At 38.0% G+C, this 14,999-nt stretch overlaps 1 protein-coding gene across 5 annotated transcripts; it reads left to right on the forward strand.

Annotated features, from left to right (window-relative positions):
* Window positions 1–11,137: 11,137 nt before the first annotated feature.
* Window positions 11,138–14,308, forward strand: LOC136206850 (large ribosomal subunit protein uL5). Of its 5 annotated transcripts, none has more exons than XR_010676457.1 (7): window positions 11,138–11,247; window positions 11,329–11,436; window positions 11,529–11,571; window positions 11,692–11,887; window positions 12,971–13,190; window positions 13,347–13,568; window positions 13,663–14,308. XR_010676457.1 is itself a non-coding variant. In XM_065998043.1 (6 exons), exons 1-5 carry the CDS (start codon window positions 11,245–11,247, stop codon window positions 13,167–13,169), a joined length of 549 nt encoding a protein of 182 aa, XP_065854115.1. In that variant the 5' UTR covers window positions 11,138–11,244; the 3' UTR covers window positions 13,170–13,190; window positions 13,765–14,308. The 5 variants fall into 5 exon arrangements, 3 of the variants coding, with proteins under 3 accessions (XP_065854115.1, XP_065854114.1, XP_065854113.1); XR_010676456.1 differs by having other exon boundaries at window positions 13,765–14,308; XM_065998043.1 differs by lacking the exon at window positions 13,347–13,568 and having other exon boundaries at window positions 13,765–14,308.
* Window positions 14,309–14,999: the final 691 nt, after the last annotated feature.

Genomic DNA, 14,999 nt, shown 5'->3' on the forward strand with positions numbered 1-14,999 from the left:
TTGGATCATCTTGATGAGTAGCAAGGATGAAACATTTGAGATGTTCACCACATTGATTAAAAAGCTTGAAAATGACAAAGACCTAAAAGTAGCTCATATTAGAAGCGACAATGGTGGAGAATTCAAAAACCAACAGTTTGACGAATTCTGTGAAACCAGTGGTATTGACCACAATTTCTTTGCTCCTAGAAATCCTCAACAAAATGGGGTTGTTGAAAGAAAGAACAGAACAATTGTCGAAATTGCTAGGACAATGCTGAGCGAAAATAGGCTTCCAAAGTATTTCTAGGGTGAAGCTGTCCATACAGCATGCTATATACTCAATAGGGCTTTAGTTAGACCTATACTCAAGAAAACCCCTTATGAACTTTGGAAAGGACGGAAGCCCAACATTGGCTACTTTCGTGCCTTTGGGTGTAAATGTTTTATACTCAATACAAAAGACAACCTTGCAAAATTTGATGCTAAAGCTGACGAAGCGATCTTTTTAGGGTACTCAACTAACAGTAAAGCCTATAGGGTCTATAATAAACGAACTCAAGTTGTAGAAGAGTCTGTCCATATAGAGTTCGATGAAACTGACCCTGCAGGAAAAATAACTCAGCTCGCCGAAGATGAACCAAGCTCAGCTTTCGCTGACCAAACAAGAGCCGCTGAGTCATCAGTACAAGGGCTGGCCAAAGGTAAAAATGAAACCGAAATTACCTTTGCTGACCAATCTACTCCTGCAGATATTGTAGAAACACCTATTCCAGACAACTCTACATTACCCAAAGAAATAAAAATACCAAGAGGACATTCGGAGAAGTCCATTTTTTATGCCGCCGATAACAAGCTGATGATAAGAGATCAGCTCAGAAAGTATCTTGGCAATGTTGCATTCGTCTCAGTACATGAGCCAAAGAACTTCTCAGAAGCTGAGCACAACGAACATTGGATCAATGCCATGCAAGAGGAGCTTGATCAATTCAAAAGAAATGAGGTATGGGATCTTGTACCAAAACCTAGGAATCAAAAGACCATAGGAACTAAGTGGGTCTTTAGAAATAAACTAGATGAGCAAGGCAATGTAATTAGAAACAAAGCCCGACTTGTAGCCCAAGGTTATAGTCAGCAAGAGGGCATTGACTATGGTGAGACCTTTGCTCCTGTTGCTAGGTTAGAGGCTATACGTATATTGTGTGCATATGCTAGCTATATGAACTTTAAACTATATCAAATGGATGTTAAAAGTGCTTTTCTTAATGGCTTTATAAACGAAGAGGTATATGTTAGTCAGCCTCCAGGGTTTGAAGATCCAAAATTTCCAAACCACGTTTATAAACTCAAGAAGGCCCTGTATGGCCTAAAGCAAGCACCACGTGCTTGGTATGAGAGGTTGACCAACTTCCTGCCGACCAGGAACTATGTTAGAGGCAAAGCTGACACAACCTTGTTCATTAAGAAAAAGGGTAAAAATACATTGTTAGCACAAATTTACGTAGATGATATAATCTTTGGTGCTACTGACGAGTCTATGTGCAAAGAATTTAGTAAACAGATGCAAACTGAGTTCGAGATGTCTATGATGGGCGAACTCAACTTCTTCCTTGGACTTCAAATCAAGCAAGGTAAGAATGGCATCTTTATTAGTCAGTCCAAGTACGCCAAGGAAATGCTCAAAAAATTTGATATGGAAGATTGTAAACCCATATCAACCCCAATGGGTACTAACACTATCCTATGCACGGATGAGAAAGGTAAGTCAGTAGATAGTAAGCTATATTGAGGTATGATTGGCTCCTTACTCTATCTTACTGCTAGTAGACCTGATATTCAGTACTCAGTATGCTATTGCGCTAGATATCAAGCTGGCCCCAGGGAATCTCAGCTTATAGCTGTAAAAAGAATTTTTAGATACTTGCAGAGCTTAGTTAATGCAGGTTTATGGTATCCAAACTCAAATGACTTCACACTCATTGGATACACTGATGCTGACTATGGAGGAGATAAGCTAGAGCGTAAGAGTACTTCGGGAGGATGTCACTTCCTTGGAAGTTGTCTAGTATCTTGGTTCAGCAAGAAGCAGTCATCAGTTGCCTTGTCTACTACTGAAGCTGAGTACATTACTGCTGGAAGCTATGTGGCTTAAGTCCTATGGATTAAGCAACAGCTTGAGGATTACGGAGTCAAAACAAAAACGATTGAAGTCAAATGCGATAACAAAAGCGCTATTGACCTATCCAAAAATCCAATCCAACATAGCAGGATGAAGCATGTCAGCATAAGGCATCACTTCATTAGAGACCATGTACTCAAGGGTGAGATCAAGCTGACCTACGTACCTACAGATGAACAGCTTGCGGATATCTTCACTAAGCCCTTGGCTCGTGGGCAATTCAGCATATTAAGGGAAGCTATCGGTATGTCTAATCCTCTCCAATAATACCATGTGCTTAATTGAATATCGAGTGATTATACTATATGCTGTGTAGCTATTGCATGCTAAGTAACTTACCCAAATTGAGCTAAGATGACTTTATACTGACCAGACATACACACTGAGTGATTATTATTGGGTTGAGTTACTTTACATATAAAACTTCCTCTACGTAAAAGCTGAGCACCTAAAATCTTAAACGTTTGATATTCTTAATGATGAGTAAAAATTCACTTAAACATTAAAAGCTTGCACACGTGCCATAAATAGCCACCTAGGGTGACGTAAGAAATAATTAGAAAACACATGCGCCGAATGTGTCATAAATACCAGGATCCTTGTCAATTGATCATCTTGAGGTAAAACGGCTAGTTCAACGTATTGGATCAATTCAAATCTCTATAAATAGTGGATGAATTCCCACTTATCTCTCTTTACACTCGAAATCCTTGGCATTCAAATCTCTCTATCTAAAGATCCCAAATCTCTCAAAAATCTTTGGAAATCATGTCGGATTCTCAGAATATCTCCGGTGCCGGTTACGACGACAACCGCTCCGATGAAAACCCTAAATCTCCTGCTCAACAGAAGTACGTCGAGACTCCCACCAAGTCTCAAGGACAAGGTCAGCATGACCAAACTCCAAGTAAGAGCCTTCAAGCTGACCTCGCAACCTCTTCGAAAAAGAAGAAGAAAAAGAAGGACAAACAGCCCAAGGAGAAGGTTTTCCTTAAAGTCTATAAAAGTGTTAAGAACCATGAGGTACTTCGCTGTCGGTGGTTCTCTCCGAGCTTCGTAACGGCTGAGCAACCGTTCTGTGAGTGGATCTCGAAAAATGGATGGGCTGGACTCTTCTCCCTTCCTGGTAAAGCCTACCCTAGGTTGGTAAGGGAATTCTACTCCAACCTCTGTGTTGACGAAGAAGATGCTGACCATCTGGTAACCCATGTCAAAAGCCAAAAAATAACAATTACCCCATCTTATCTAGCAACCCTGCTAAAACTTCCAGCCAAAGGGAAAGAATTCAGGACTACCAAGGAGAAACTTGACCACATCGTGACGTTCTGTAAGCTAGAGGACCACAAAGGGGAAATAGCTAGTACATGTGTGGGTCAGAATCAAAAGATGGCTCACTACATCTTGACTAACTTTATCTTCCCTAAAATCAACTCAGCATCATCAGTTTCAAACTTCAAGCAGTGCTTCATCTGGCACATGCTAACCTATCAACCACTCAACATGCCGGTGTTTCTGATCGGTGCACTTCAACGAAGCACTAGGAAACTTAGGATGGGGTCCCTCATTACAAGAATCCTTGAAGATCATCAAATAGACATGATTAATGAAACCGAGACCTGGGGAACTAAAATCATGGCAACTCTACTGTTTGGGTTAATATACAACCAACCCCTCAAGTTTAAGAAGGGAAAAGGGGTCATTGAGGAAAATGAGGAAGAAGTCGATGATGTACAGGATGTGCAACCCAAGGAAGGGAAGAACGTCATGGCTGAACCTGCTGACCAAGCTAAGCGAGAGAAGAAGAGGAAAGCCATTCAAACCTGTTCCAAAGATGTTCATTCTGTCCCGAAAAAGATTCGATTCATATCTAAGGGAAAGAAGGATAGTGATGTGCAAGGTCAAGAAGAACCTGAGTCAACTGGTAAACGAAAAAGGCAAGATGAGCCTGAGGAAATCGAAAGTGAGGAAACACCTCTGAGGAAGAAGAAGAGATCTTCTGGTCTAAGTCCAGTTGATGATGTCCCTCTTGGTTTTGCTGTTTCTGATGATGCCCACTTCGTGAGAAGCCAAAAGATTGACCTTGAGAAAATCCATGCCGATCAAGAAGCAGAAGAACTAAGAAACGATGAAGGTCAGCGTGATGTTGTTGAGCCATGTCAGGAAGATAATGCTGTGCAAGAACAAACAGCGGATATTGAGCAGGTTGCGAATCCAACTGTGCCAAGTAAGATAGTTGATGCTGAGTTCACAAAGCAAGACATAGCCGGGAAAGAACTCAATACTGACCTAAGGGTAAACTCACCTTCTGAATCTTTTGATTCTATTCAAGCTGACCCCTCTCCTCCAAAGGCTAAGAAATTACGGAGACTCAATAAAAAGGCTCATAAATCTCCCGTTATTGACCTTTTGGGTGATTCTCCTCTACGGGATCCCATCACTGATCTCTCGGACATGCAGTTCAAATTCTTCTCCAATCTCACTGAGCCTTCTCCAAGGGAACTTCAGAAAAAGCAAGCCTCTATTACTCATCCTGAGGAACAAGCCAAGACTCCAGAAAATCCAATCCCTGCCGAGCAAGAGCTCGAAGTCCAAGCTGCTCAAAGTGAAAAGCATGCAAAGGAAAATCCTGCTCAAACTGAGTTGACTCCTCCTGCACCAACTCAAACCAACATTGAGCAGGTCAATATCTCTACTGATCCACCTCCTTCCACTCTAATATCGCAGAATGTTGAGAAGTCAGTTCCTACAGCTGACCTAAATAAAAGCCCAGCTGTTGACCAAGCTGGCCCCTCCGGTTCCACTCGAATTCCGACAACTGAGCAAAATCCTAAGGCACAATATGCTTATCTTCATGCTACTGAGTCTGGGCGTCGAATTATTGAATCCGCTCAAAATATTCTCCAGGATTTAAACACTACTCATGCCGATGTTGCTAGGTCTGCAAATATTGAGTCACCACAAATCTCGTCTGTCACTCAGCTCTTAAATGAGATCAAGGGTCTCAAAGATCTAGTAAGTGTCATGACAACGGTCCAAACACAGCAACCCAAGCAAGAATCCATCGTCAAGCTGGCCGAACTGCAGTTAATGATGGTGAATCAAATGGATTCCCTTCAAGGCCAAATTAATGCTCTTTCTACAGTCAACACGGGCTATGCTACCTCTGCTGAGTTGAATCAACACTTTACCAAGTTGAACTCTGAGCTGACCAGCACTCGCGAGCTAATCTCCTCAACTTCTCAATGTTCGGTTGAACAAATTAGCGAAGCTGTCCGTCTACTCAACTTGAGTAAGGAAGAAATGGAAACTGACCAACTCAAGACGAACGAACTGTTGCAATACTCTCGAGCCACCTACAAACATGTGCGCCACACGAATGCTCAACGTCAGTTTTATGATTCGGCTTTGCTTAAGATGTACCATCAAGCTTATGCTATGCTGAATGACACTATCACATGGGTAGGAAAATCTTAAGAATATATATTGAGTATGCTCAGTGCCTCTATCAGGATTCCCGGTGCTACCTTGGACGATGGTGTTCCAGTTTTTGATGGTCTAAGGGAAAGCATGAAAAGGCTTAAGGCTTATTCCGTAAGATTAACTCGTGCTGCCCTCAACGACACCTTCGTTCCTCCTCCGCCCGATGCTGGCAAAACGGGGGAGAAAGAACAAGCTGATAGAACTCAGCACACAGGAGAAGCATCTGGTAGTCAACAGCAACAAAAGGGAAAAGGCAAAGTCAATACTGCCCAAGTCAATAGGAAGAAATAGTTTGGCTAGTTTTAGTTTGCTAGTTTTTATTCTTGACTTGTATTTTTTTTTGTTTCCCTTATCTGGCGTATTTTGTCTTGCTGACTATCTATAAAATTATGAATCTCTTATTCAAAATTGATTGATCTTATGTGATGCTTACTAACGTATTGTGCTTTATGCTGATCTGTCTTAATTGAATAAACAAACAAAAGAAAAAGGAAAATACTCAGTACACATTAGACTTGATACATCTGCTCTGAAAGAGTTTTCCCATAACTCTGATATCAAACTAACCATGTATCAAAACTGAGTCAAAACATATTCCACACATTGACCTCTTCTGAAAAGCTCCACACATTGACCTCTTCTGAAAAGCTGACTTAGGCTCATCTGAATTAGATCTTGGAAGGTCTAGAAATGAACTAAGTCAGTATAAGCATGCCTTAATTTTACTCAATTGAATATTAGAAGGTTTAGAGTTAAGTTAAGTCAATAGATGCAACCCTTATGAGGGAGTGATTTCAGAAGCATAAAAAGAATTTCAATCATGGGGAATCTCAATGCTGAGTTCCATCAATTAAATATTTTGCCAACATCAAAATGGGGGAGTTTGTTGAAACACCTTTCCACACAATTTTGATTTAATAAAATTATTTAAGTTAATCCATGATTAAGGGACAATTAAATTTAAGTGCTTTGATTTAATTGTACTAATATGTTTGTTCAATGTTGAGTATAAATATAAATGGAAATAGAAATAAAAAGTAAGACATGACGAAGACAGCATAAGAAAACAGCACAAGCTGAGTGGATTGTAACTCAGCGTGACAGAAGATAAGTCATCTTCAGAACAGAAGCTTAAAGATCAAGCTAATCAACGAAGCTGAGTGGAACGGAACTCAGTATAAAAAATAGAAAAGTCTTCTTCTGAACTGCATCTTGCAGAACGAAGCTGACCATGGAAGCTGAGTAAAAGAGAACTCAGTATTTGTATTAGCAACAATCGAAGATCAAGCTGAGTGATCTTCAGGACAGCTCGAATGATCCGTTTGCTAAAAGACAAGATCCGACAACTGTCTGCACCAATAATAGAAACCTTGGAATTACGCAAAAGCCAATTTCAAGATGCATGGGTCAACTGTTCTTTTGCTAAAAGACAAACTGGCACAAAAAGACGAAACCTGCGAGAAGAAGACAAACCTGACGACTGTGAATTTCAGACGACAGGATTGGCCTGCAAAACTGAAGCTGACCAGAGCCTTGTCCCAAAAAGGAGCCGTTTGGATTCAACAGACAAATTCAAGATTCAAATCATTTCTGCTTCAGACCTCAACTATAAAAGGACATGATCATTCTTGGATCAATGGCCGCTTTACAACAAGAGAATATATACAAAGCACATCAAAACAAAAAGAGATCTTACACCAATTTTCTATACTTGTGTAAAAGCTAGATTGATTTTTGTAATCATCTAAGGTGTTCTTCATCTGAAAAGAACAAACTTGTATCAATTGAAAATTGAGAGTGTTGTGCTGAGTGTTTGGTTTTAAATACTCAGTGGTAGAGAAATCTAAGTGTTCGGTTATAGCACTTAGTAGGGGTTGAGTAGACGAATAGAGGAAGATACTCTTGCATATTCAACTGCCTTGTAAACGGTTTGTGCTCTACCTTGAAAGAGCTCAGTATTGGATTTAAAAAGCCCGGAAGGACTCTGGGGACTGGACGTAGGCGGAGAGGTCGAACCAGGATAAGTCGTGCTGAGTAATCTCTAACTCTCTCTCAATATATATATATATATATATCTGTATGTATTGCTTGTTATATTTACTCGGCATATAAATTGTTTAAACTAACACTGAGTAAATAAGAGTGCTGAGTTGGAAGCTGACCACAAAAGTGTCAATTCTCAACTCATATGTAAAACTGTTCTAGTCAACATCTGACTAAAGCTGTCTTGCGCTGAAATTGGTCGTGCTGACCAAAGCTGAGTTAATAAACTCAAGAAATTATATTAAGTCAGCATAATTAAATTCGAAAAAGTTATATTAGTTCTTAACCCCCCCTTGGAAAATCACACGGGACCAACACACTTATCCCTCAGTTGCAAGAGACCGCTGGTCCGGTCTCGCATCAATCTTCCTTGTCCTTATTTTTTTTTAATTTTAATCATTTTTTGGGACGTATAGGACTAAAGTTATCAATAAATATCTAGATATAGGATATCCTAATATTTGAAATTTTAATTGATGTTATATTACTGGAATAAATATCAATAAATATCAGTTACTAAAGGAATCACATGATTGATGTGATTCATTACATAAATCTACTTAACAAATGAAACTAGCTTGTTGAGCAAACTCAAGGTGAAATTTCAAGAGTTAGGATCCTAGCTCACTAAGGGATTTGTGAAATTCTTCGAATTAATATTGAGAGTTATTAATTTGGCGAAATAGTGGGAGGAATTTAAAATAATTAAAAGTCCTATATTTAAATTGAAATAAATTAAAGCAGATGAATAACATCTGTCCTCTTTCTCACTCTCAGGTCATATTAGTTATACTCTTAAAATCATGTCTAAAACCGATTTGCGCAATATACTTACCAATAACAAATTGAATGGTTCAAACTTCACCGACTGGTTTCGCAACCTTAAAATTGTTTTAAAGTTCGAAAAGATAGGGTATGTATTGGATATACCGATACCTGTTGTTCCGGCTAATGATGCTCCCATTGAAGAGATCGATGTTTATCTGAAGCATCGGTCCGATGATGAATATGCAAGATGCATCATACTCGCTTCAATGACACCAGAACTTCAGAGGCAACATGAGGAGTTGGATGCCTATTCTATCGTTGCACACTTGAAAGAGTTATTTGAAAAACAAGCTCGATGCAAGCGCTATGAGATAGCGAAGTTGTTGTTTCGCTGCAAGATGCAAGATGGTTCTTCTGTCGTGACATATTGTGTCCAGATGATTGGTTACATAACCAAGCTTTCCAACATTGGATTTGTGATGGACCATGAACTAAGTGTTGACTTAATTCTGACCTCCCTCCCAGAGAGTTATTCACAGTTCATTATGAACTACTAGATGGATGATATAAAGACCTCTCTTGAAGAGCTCATGAACATGCTCAAGTCTATTGAGCCCAATGTAAAGAAAGACAAGGTTGTGTCTGCACTTGTTATTGAGGGATCCAAAAAGAGGAAAGGGAAGTTTCCCAATCCCAGAAATCCCAAGAAGAACAAGGGAGCGAAACCAACTCAAGCCAAAGGGAAGCAAGTAAAGAAGCCCAAAGGGGAATGCCACTTCTGTGGTAAAGACATGCATTGGAAGAGGAACTGCAATGAGTACTTAGCTTCTCTCAAAAAGGGAAAGGACGATGCTTTAACCTTTGGTATGTTCTATATTGAAAACAATACAATTTCATAGTCTGAGTCTTGGGTATTAGATACCGGATGTGGATCTCATATTTGTACAAATATGCAGGAACTAAAATTAGATATCAATTTATTAGTTGGATGTTGATTACACCGAATAATTAGTTGGAGAGAGTTGGGCTAAGTTTTTAGAGACATGGAGGGAGTCATTTGGTCTCAAGAGTGGCAGTCCTGTGGATAAATTTGTGCTTGATAGGCTGTCAAATTTGTTGATGGTGGATGTTTGCGATGAGTTCATTTGGAACTTTATCATTGTTGCTGTCAATTTTTGCATTCGATCAACAAAGAATATGTCGTTGTACCATAAGTTTTTATTCAGTTGCATGAATGTGACTGAAATTTCAAAGTTGGATTGGTGCCGTTTTAGTTTTAAGCATCTTATGGATTTTGTTCGTTCTTACAAGTCTGATCCTAATCCAAATTATTTCACATGCCCACTTCCATTTATAATGGCAATTGTTTTAATGTGTTGGAACAATTTATATTTATATTTGGAACAATTTGTGTATTTGCTTATAACTTTTTTTCTCCTTTGTTTTCTTGTAGATATGTTATTTTGATCGTTTGCAACGTGGCATTGATTTAAGGCCAAGGACATGTCCACTAACCTTTGTGTGGAACAAGGATTTAATCTGAGAGAATTAAGTTGGAAAATGTCAATGGATTTGGCAATGAGATTGTTTTGAAGAGATTAATGGAATCTGAGGCAGAGATAGAATGTGAAGGCCCTAAGGTAGAAGGTAAGAAGAAGAAGAGAGAACATAATAGATGGATGTGGATTAAAGTTATCAATTAAAATTTCAAATATTAGGATATCCTATACCGAATAAATATATTTGAGTTTAAACATATAAGGTTTTCTCACTTTCGAGTGTCTTTATTGACTAGTGATATCTAAAAAATGCCCAGAAAATTCTCAAAAAGTTTCAGAAAATGTAAAAAATTATTCTGATAAACTTTAATTCTTGGGTCGAAGTGGGATTTCTTATGGTTTAGTCCAAATAAAACGTTTTCCTTAATTTTATCTATTTTACATGCTTCAACAATTTGTTAGGTCAAAACCGTAAGGAATCTCGCTTTGAGCCAAGAATGAAAGTTTTTTAAAATGATGTTTTACATATTTTGGAATTTTTTAATAATTTTATGGTCATGTTTTTTGTCCTACTTATATTGTTTCGACAGTATACGAAATTGTTCCAAATTAGTGTACCATTTGTTCTAACATAATACTTATATTGTTCCAACAGAATAAATCAGCGTACCAATTTTTCCAATAAAATAGTTATATTATTCTAGCATAATACTTATATTGTTCCAACATAATAAATCAGTTTACCAATTGTTCCAAATCAATTTTATTATGTACCGTCTTCAATTTCATTTTTGTTTTTTAGTATTTAATGCCGGGTGGACGTTTTCTGGTGAGATAAAAAATGTCCAGAAAATTTTTAAAAAATTCTAAAAAATGTAAAACATTATTCTGAGAAATTTTAATTCTTAGGTCGAAGTGGGATTTGTTACGGTTTAGTTCCAATAAATTTTTTTCCTTAATTTTATCTATTTTACATGCTTCAACAATTTGTTGAGTCAAAACTGTAAAGAATCTCGCTTTGAGCCAAGAATTAAAATTTCTTAAAATGATATTTTAAATGTTTTAAATTTTTTTTGAGATTTTAGACATGTTTAGTAATTATTGAAATTTTGTTGGTGTTACGATTTTTCCCCTTCCAAATTTATCCATACGAAAGCGATGAAGTTAAATGGGCTTGGGTCGTTATTAATGGACCGAAAACACTGAGCAATGGAACAAAACCCTAACTCTTAAAACCATCCAGCCCGCCACAGTTTATCTTCTCCTCTGCCTACGAACTCGCCTTCAACAGCAGCAATGGTATTCATCTCTCCTTTCCCTTCGATTGGATATTCAGGTTAATCTCTCCTCTTTACTAACTGTTTTTTGCTATGAATTCAGGCGTCAGAGAGGAAGCTATCCAACCCTATGAGAGAGATCAAAGTGCAGAAGCTCGTACTCAACATTTCCGTTGGTGAAAGCGGCGATCGTCTCACCCGTGCATCCAAGGTATCCTGCGAAGAGATAGTTATTATTGTTATTTATCATAGAAATTATTCATCTGCTTTGTTGCTGATTTAAATAACCTATTATTTCCATAGGTGCTAGAGCAACTCAGCGGCCAAACACCAGTGTTCTCTAAAGGTACTGTTAATTGCGTATACATGTATATGTATGTATATATATATATATATATTTGAAGTCGGTTTAAACATATTGCTTTCGAGTATTTAATTTGATGTTGGGTTATATGGCGTTGAGCAGCTAGGTACACTGTTAGGTCTTTTGGAATCAGGCGTAATGAGAAGATTGCTTGCTACGTTACTGTTAGGGGAGATAAGGCAATGCAGCTGCTAGAAAGCGGCTTGAAGGTCAAGGAATATGAGCTTTTGAGGAGGAACTTTAGCGATACTGGTTGCTTTGGATTTGGTATCCAAGAGCACATTGATCTTGGAATCAAGTGAGTTTGTATTGCAAGGTTGATTTAGTTAGAGTAGCTCGTATTTATTGATGAAGTAAATGCTTTCTTTTGTGTTGATATGAATTTATGGGGTCTAGATAGGGTTGTTTAACCTTTGGGATGACATCTTGCATTTAGGCTTGAAATAGTTTTATAACTTGTTGATTAATTGTTTCTCGAATTTGTTACTTGCGATTATTTCTTCTCCATCTTCTGATTAGCTATTTATGTCCTCCTTGTTTGAAATGTTCAGCATTTTGGAGTTTGCAACTTAGGTATGAGATGAATACACGTCTTTTATTGCATTTCTCCTATATAGTAGACAGGGAATATAAATTGTTGACAGAATTTGCTCCGTGTATCCAGTTAGGAGAACAGTTAATAGATTAGCTAAACTGGGGTAGTCTTGTATGCTTACTGTTGGTATTTGCTAGATTTTGCTTGGACCTATGGGGCCTTGGCGCCCTGCAAGTTAACATACCCCTTTTCTTAGAAAGGGGGACAAAACCCCAAGGCAGCTGACTTAGTTGCATGTGTTTATTTTGTGGTCGTCTGTGTATCAATCAAGTCCTCTAGTATTTGTTTGTAATTTTACGAATCCAATTTAAGGAACAATTAAATACTTTTTGGCATTTCATAATCTGTATGAGACTTTCTTTTAAAATGTGTATATTTTCATGTTTGCGAACTTTTTCGTATTTTAGTATGAGTGACAAAGTAATTGTAATTGGCAAACTGAATCCTTTCATTTGATGCTGAAGTTTTTTAATCTTGTGTCAAATTGGAATTAATTGTTGGACTGAATTCGATAATTACCTTCTTTAGATCACCTCTAAAATCAGTATTTATTCTAATCTATGTTTAGCATGGATATTTCTGAGAATGTTTGATGGGTTTATCTTTAGTTTTCATATTTTGGTAGCATTTCACTGCTCTGTTCTCATTTATTTTTTATGAAAAACAGAAATTACATTTTATTGCAGTTCAATGTGTCATGCTTGGTGAAGGCTGTTCATCTTATGTGATTTTGAATTGAATATTCATTGTAGCATTGGAGAACTAATTGCTTATAATTTTTAATAGGTATGATCCTTCTACTGGTATCTACGGAATGGACTTCTTCGTTGTATTGGAACGACCTGGGTACAGAGTGGGCCGACGCAGGAGATGCAAGTCACGTGTTGGAATCCATCAGAGGGTCACTAAGGATGACGCAATGAAGTGGTTTCAGGTGAAATATGAAGGGGTTATCCTTAACAAGGCACAAAACATTGGAGTTTAGTTTGGTTATATTTAAGTTGCGGTGAGTTTTGGAGTTCATGAATTTTGTTGAAGTCTTGAATTCGAATACTATGACATTGGATTACATTTTAGTTATGGTTCTTTATTTCATTTAAATTCTTATGTGGTGCTCAAAGTTTGAATTTGGAATATGTGATGGTCAATTTGGTATCACTAGAAGCAATGGTGGCAAGAAAGAAAAAAAGGCTTGGCAGCAACTCTCTCCGGGCCTATCAGCCTGATCCGTCTATCTGCGTTCACCCGGCAAAGTCCCCTATCACTCTTGCCTATGGCTCCATTTCTTTAAAGAATGGCTGCACGATTGATTCGGGGGAGAGAGGAGTTCAACCGCTCAAGCATATCAAGGGATTCAAGGATCTGTGGTTCAGGGTTCGGAAAGGTAGGTGGAGTATTCAGTGACAGTAGAAGCTGTTCCGCTTTGAATTGTAGTTCTATTTCTTGCTTGAGGTGATGATCTATTTTCCCCCCGGCAGGCAGATAAACCCGAGCGGGCAGCCTCCGGTCCGGTAGGGGTGAAATTGAAATGTCTGTTTCTGAAGCCGCAACTTCTGACCCAGCCAATTCTATCACTGCAGGTAGACCTTATACCAAATCTCTTGTTCTGAGAAGCCGACCTCCCCGGTGAACCCACGGAGGAATTCTCGTGGCTGTATCATCACAAATGGTTCTCTTGGTGGCCTAAGGACTTATCCCTATTCTGGATCGTCGGGTGGAAATCTACTTTCTCCTCCTAAAAGTGGACTTTTCTTTACTTGCCCCAATATAGGATAGGATCCCCGTGAATCTCCGAACCTTCCCTTGATGGGAGGACCAACCTCCATTTCCCATTCTATGGGCTAGATGCCTTCCGATGATCTCCCTCCCGAAACCCACTTCTCAGCCCAGTTTCCTACACATACACAACAAAAATTTCTATTAAGCTTTTTCGGGCGAATAGTCAGACTTGGCTTCAGTTTAGAGTCCGGCTTTGACCCCCCACCCGGAAGATCATTCATTTTTTCTTCATCTGATTCCGCCTTGGTTACTGGTGAACATTTTGTTCCTGGGTCAAATTTAGGTTGGCTGGATCTACTTTTTGGTTCTTGTTGACTCTATGTTATCATATGATCCTTCTATCTTTATGTCATGCTTATTATTAAAATAAAATGCTATAACTAGAAGTCATGATATATCATCACATATGTTTAGACTTGATTTTTTTTTTTATCATGGAATATAATTAGTGGTAACAAAACTAGTTTATTTACTTAAATTTTGCCTTATTTGAGAAATTGAAAAATCTAGGTTGTGTCATTGAACTTGGTAAAAGAATTGCTGCGTTTTGTTATTCTCATTTGGTATTTTCAAAATCGTTCATTAATATTTGATATCTATTGTTTAGATGTGGTTTACAGTGTTTGGTCGTGCATTATATCAAATCAATGACAGTTCAAAGTTGTGGCTTAGTTGATTTGTTTAAAGTAGATCACGTATTTTTAAAACATAAAGCTCCTGACAAAATTTTAAGCAAATGGTGTTGGATTTATTAGTTTAGCGAAGTGCATGGCAAGGTTTTTTTTTTTTTTTTTTAATAAAACATAACTTATTATTATTTTAAATCAGAAGATAGAACATAAAAAAATAAACGATGGTGGACAAGCGCATTCAACACGAATAGAACTAGAAGTAACAGCCTTAGTAAGACTATGAGCTGCTAAATTCGCTGATCGTTTTACAAAAGAGATAGAACAAGTGTTCAAATCTCATAATAAATCACAACACACAAATAACATCAGACAAATATGATAATCGAATGAATGTTTTGATGTTG

This window comes from Euphorbia lathyris, chromosome 9, assembly GCF_963576675.1.
Source record: "Euphorbia lathyris chromosome 9, ddEupLath1.1, whole genome shotgun sequence".
Taxonomy (NCBI): Eukaryota; Viridiplantae; Streptophyta; class Magnoliopsida; order Malpighiales; family Euphorbiaceae; genus Euphorbia; species Euphorbia lathyris.